We start from the raw sequence: 5,825 nt of genomic DNA, 5'->3' as shown, positions 1-5,825 counted from the left end.
AAAAAAACCTAACTTTTTCTCTTTTTATAAGGGTGAACCACAAGACTGCATCGTTTTGATGTAAGAGGCTTGTGGTTTGAATTCTGCTAACGAAACTTTTTGTTTCCTTTAGCCACACCACTGGAAAAAAATAATGAGAGAAATCAAAGGGAGATTTATTTTATGTTTGTTTTTTTATTTATTTATTAATTCTATTTCATAAAGATGGACTTTGTATTTTTGGTCTAGTTTCTTGTGCAAATATCTCTCTAGAAATAGGAGCTTGTTTTAAGTCAATAATTCCTTAACATTAATTAGGACGTACTAATTCTACTTGCATGTGACTTCACTTATAACAAGGCATTTTTTCCCATAAGTGAAATAATCTGCAGGTGGATCTTGTACTTTTTCATCAGTATCAAGGAATTATGGACTTAAGCTCCTATAGCTTGCTGAAAAGTTATCGGGAATTTTGATTTGTTTTTTTTCTTTTTAAAGTAGGGCTGAAATGATTACATTTATGAAATGATTAATTTAGCAGTTGATTAATCGGTGACTGAAGTATTCAGACTCAAAAGAAAATGCTGCCTACTGAAAAAAACAATATATTCAGAGCAGTAATTAAGCTAGTTTTTGTATAAAAGCATCCTTTCTCTATAAATATGTTTTAGACAAAACCCTCATGTGGCATCAAGCTTCACCTGATTCAGATTCACTTAAGGGATGCTATGTTATTGCTTTTTAAGCACTAAATGTTTATTTTCTTACTTTAAAAATGATCGGAATTCTTTATTTGCATGTCTTAATATATTTCTAATATTGTATAAGAAAGGCATAAATGAAAAATCAGCAAAATGTGCCAATTTCTTGATCCAATTAATAGATTAGTCAATTGCTAAAATCATTAGTTGCAGGCCTAATTTCAAGTGTGCTAGGATATTTGCACTAAAAACTAGACAAAAAAAACCCTGTATTTTTGCAGTCTGGATGGATGGATGGATGTTCTGCTCTCCATCATTTGCTGCATGCCAACGAAACCTGACCTAAACAATGACTTCTGTCATGATGTGCAGAAGAAGTGCTCAGTATGCCACATCAGTATCTCTCCTCCTTATTGAGGCCCTGTAGTTCAAACAAGATAAAATCAATATACATTACCATGATCCAACAAAGAGTGTAGTAATAGTTGCATGAGAGGAGCCTGAGGACTGAGATATGAGGTGGATACCAATTATCTGCCCTTACAGATAATTGGTATCTGTAAGGACACAGATACCAATTATCTGTCCTTATAGACAGATAATTGTCTGTAAGGACAACTGTATCTGTGTCCTTACAGATACAGTAAGTTTGAAATGTTGTTACGTTAATCTTAACAAGGATACAATTGTACAAAAAAGCTCAAATTTAAACACAAACATCCGTATTAACATTTGGATAAATGTTCAATGTAATCCTGCTTTCTCTATTCTAATTGTCTGTTGTCTGTTTTAGCTAGAACTGCTACTAGTGATTTAGAAAATCATTCACACCCCTTGAACTTTATTTATAATAAATGTTTCTGATTTTTTTTTTTTTTTTGCACAAACTCTGACGCGGACCACAAAGTGAACTCTTGTTCACCTGAAATCCCAGGTCTCAGTTCGGTTGAAGTGAACTCTGGTGCAGCCCGAACGCATGTAAATGCCAAACAGAGCCAGAGACCGCTCCAAAAACAGGAAGCGGACTTCAGTGCAGGGCATTCTGAGTAAATGGAACCAAAAAAAAAAAAAAGAGAAGCGCACTTGCCAATATCTGACATTTTTGTCATTTTCAAAGAAGGAAGTTGCGCTCATGTCGTCTTCTGAGGTTTACATGTATTTTACTTCAGTGGTTCTTGGTGCAGCGCCACCACAGGCGAGGAGGAGAACAGGTTTTTGAAAAGGTTTGGTCCGTTTGACATGAGTCAGTGTGAAAGCGAACCACACCAGCGGAAAATGTAACGGATGTTGCAGTTTTGGTTCCCAATAAAACTGAGTCTACCGGACTACTAGCTGAGAAAAAAGGCTTGGCCATAAACTAAAAACAACCAAAATAGTGGAAGTTCTTTAAAACAGAGAGGGATAAATCTGATAAATATTGAGATGTATGGCCAGTTAATTGTTGTCTCTCTTTAAAGCCACATGACAAGGTAAGCTAAATGTTGCCGTCCTCTCGAAGTATTTTGGCAGGCATCGTTAAAAATGTAGTTGTCTGGACACAGGTGCAAGGAAGCAGATAATAAGCAGACCTCCCTCATCGTCACCCTCCTCCTCGTTGTACCAACATCGCATGGATTTTGCTGCCTGATCTCTGATAGCTGAAACATACAAAGTCGCATTGCATCCAGGCATGCAGTGAGAAACGCCAGGAGGTAAAGCAGCAAACGCAGTGACACAATGGTTTTAGACTTAAGTGTTTATTTGCGGTGAATGCTGCACAGCGGTGCTGTAGCAGGTCAAACAAGTGTTGCATGTAATCCTTGATTCAGTTAATGTTTAATTAGACCAGCTCTGGAACGTTCAGTACAAGATTTAGCCAAAGGAAAGCAGTGAGGTTTGGATGAATCTAAATGAATATGCACGTAGAAAAGATGGGCGTGTGTAAATATTGCATAATCCTTCAATATTTAATGATGAGACGATGGTGAAGGGAGTGTGTCGTTTTATACAAAGTGTCTCGAGAGGTTTTCAGTTCTTCAAAAGAACAATATGAGTTTTAGTCGATATAAAAAGCAACTGGAGTTTTGATCATTGTGCAGCTTGAGGGCAAACTTTTCATATGTCTGTTGAAAATACCTTATGGGTTTATTGCATTACATACATTCTTTTTTTACATGTCGCATTACAATCATCAACTTCACTGTATTTTGATGAGATTTTATGTGATAGATCTGGAGCAGAAGGAAAATTATGTATGGTTTAAATTTTTTTTTGTAAATAAAAACCTGAAAAGTGTTGCTGTTAACTTTTTAAAACCTAAATAAAATAAATGCAATTAAAGATTCATATGGATAAATCTAATCTGTAAAGGCCTCCGAGATTTGTGCAGACGTGTTAACACTGGAGGAGCTGCAGAGATTCACAGCTCAGGTGGGAAAATCCAAATCAGACATTTCTGTAAGAACGACATAAACGATCCTTTAGTAAGATATAAGAAGCTCAATTTCTAGCTTGATGGGAAGATTAATTAGTAAATATAATCCTGTATATACAATCCTGGAAGAAAACTTGCTCAAGTTTGTGAAAGACTTAAGAGAAAGAAATGGTTTATATTTATGCATATCCGTGTCGGAATGATTCAGACCTGCACTAAATCTGTTCAGTAACTTTTCAGCAAGATGTAGGAACTTCTTTTAAGTAAATAATTCCTTAATATTGATGAAAAGTAATAGCTCCTCTAGCTGATTATTTCACTTATAAGGTGACATTTTTTCAATGTAATAAGAGAAATAATTTGTCAGTGGAACAAGTATGTTTTTAGAACATTAATTTACTTATAACTCCTATGTCTTGCCGAAAAGTTACTTGTAAATTAGTTTTGTCTTATGTCAAGTAAATAAACATATTTTTGGTCTGGTTTCTAAAGCTAAGATTTTGTGTTCCTGTAGTGTAAAGTCCAACTTGGAATCTGTGGCAATAGTTGAAAGCTGATGCCTAAACACTCCATCCAGCCTGGCTGAGTTTGAGCTATTTTGCTGTATTCAGTCTGTAGATGTGCAAAGGTGATGGAAACATATTCCAATAGAGTTGCATCTGTAATTGCAGAGAAAGTGGTTCTGCAAAGTGTTGATTCACAAGGAGGATGGATAGATACAAATACATGTCACATGTTCCATATTTTAATTTTGAGAAACTCTTCTTTTTTCCATCCAGTCACACTCCGCTTTAGTTTGGTTTATCGAATAAACTGCAAGCAGAATTTGTTGTAGAGTGTCTTTTCCAAATGTTGGTTGAGATGCTTTAGAAACACTTGAAGTGTGACAATGTTTTTCACTGAAACCAACAATGAATATTTAAAGCAGATGCTTAAAAAAAAATCCTAACACTGCACAACATGAAGATGTTTTCTGGCAGTTATTGCAAGAAAAAAAAAGAACTAAAGATGAAAACTGGAAATGGATGCTGCTTTATTTTAGAAAACTAATTGAGCTGAGACAGATGTTGATCAATCACATTGATGTTTCCAAAGAGGAAAACTCATTAACACCTTAAATCAGAGCCAAGGGAGCAAAGAGCTACTCAATACCCTAAATCTTTTTTTTTTCTTTTTTGCATTGCTGTTCTTGAAAATGAAGCCTTTTAGCTCCATTACGACACGCAGACAACAGATTATGTCCAAAATTAGTAGTTGCATCCATGTGTGCTCTTAAGAGTGTGCGTATGTTTACTCACAGGCACCAGGTGTTGCTGGAAATATTGGGAGGAATCGCTCTGATTCCAAATCCCACCGAGTGGCACGAGTTCTGGATCAGTTCTGGAGAACCAGCTCCATATCCGCGTTTAAGGTCCATCTCAGAGCCAGGCATGGAAGCTGCTGCCATCTTTATCATCAGCATGATCAGTGCGTTTGCCACCATCCTTTCAAACTGATCTGTTTTTTTTTTTTTTTAAAAAAGAAAATCCTTTGTGTCTTTATCTCATGTAAACCTACATGTACGCAGGCCCTCAGAACCAACACTCCAGGCTGATGTGAAAAGTTTTCTGCTCGTTCGTTTGTCTTTCTACACAGGTTGGAGGAGAGGAAGAAATGTGAGGCGTTTTGATGTTTTCTTGCAGCGGTGAATGCCGGGGGTGTGTGAAAAACTTCAAGGGTGGATGAGACTGTAGGAGGTCCCTTCTTGGATCTGTGCATATGTGTCTTCTGTGTGTAGTGTCTACAAAATACCACAACAAGGCATGCGGCAGAGATTTTGCACTTTGCTCGAGCGCTCTAGCCTCACCAGAAATCTGGTTTCACTCATTTTTGTTATGTTGCGAGTGTGAAAAAAAAAACAAAAAAACACCAGGAAGCTGTTTGAGCTTCAGAAGTACAATGTTGTGGCGGTGACAGTGATGCACAGTTTACAACTGTTTGGGTTTCTTATCATTGGAAAAAGATTAGTGACAAATCAGTTCCAAGCAAACATTTATTAATCTGAACTTGTTGTGACTTCATACATAAACAGTACCGTGTAAAAAGATTCTCGCCACTTAAACTGGGACGTAATGTGATGGAGCAACACAAACTGCATATATGTAAAGACAAAGGAAAATAGTTTTTTTTTTTAACACACTTTTTTGTACAAAAATCTGAAATGTGTGCATTTGATTCCCACCACCTAAATCAGCACTGGAACCAACTTTGTAATCACAGCTGAAAGTATTTTGCAGGACTCAACTGAGACTCACAGGTTTCAGACTTGACTTGAACTCCTATTTTGGGACTTGACTCTTAGTAAAAGATTTTATCCTCTGCTATGAAGTGTGAAGGAAAGCTGGCATGTTGGCTGCAGACTGCAGCTTCTTTGCATGCTATATTGTGACTTCTGTGAATTACTATAGGATGCTAATGACTAGTAATAATCTGCTCTTGTTGGCTGCATCTTTGTAATAATAAACTAATTTCAACATAACAAAGACACTGATTGGAAATAAGTAATTACAAATACAACAACTTCCCGTTCCATTCTGAAGTTTAACACTTATTTACAACTTCAATTGTAATTTCTGCTACTTAGAATGGAGAATAAATGTTTATTAATAAATGAATTAAAATGTTTCCATCTCAAAGTGAGGAGAGGATAACCCTCCAAATCCTGGCTAGTCAAACACATTATGAAAGAGAAG

At 36.3% G+C, this 5,825-nt stretch overlaps 1 protein-coding gene across 3 annotated transcripts in view; it reads right to left on the bottom strand.

Annotated features, from left to right (window-relative positions):
• The window catches only part of fshr (follicle stimulating hormone receptor), a 24,589-nt gene that overhangs the window by 17,891 nt on the left and 873 nt on the right, over positions 1-5,825 (bottom strand). For 2 of the 3 annotated variants that reach the window (XM_007562415.2, XM_016676622.1), the window contains exon 1: positions 4,392-4,722. In XM_007562415.2, the coding sequence (XP_007562477.1) occupies positions 4,392-4,576 (185 nt within the window). In that variant the 5' untranslated portion in view covers positions 4,577-4,722. Of the gene's footprint in view, positions 1-4,391; positions 4,723-5,825 lie in introns of those variants that run through there. The other variant, XM_007562414.2, reaches the window with a different exon arrangement.

This window comes from Poecilia formosa, unplaced genomic scaffold (assembly GCF_000485575.1).
Source record: "Poecilia formosa unplaced genomic scaffold, Poecilia_formosa-5.1.2 Scaffold136, whole genome shotgun sequence".
Classification (NCBI taxonomy): Eukaryota; Metazoa; Chordata; class Actinopteri; order Cyprinodontiformes; family Poeciliidae; genus Poecilia; species Poecilia formosa.
Note: the sequence above shows the minus strand (reverse complement) of the source record. Positions and strands in the feature narration are given on the sequence as shown.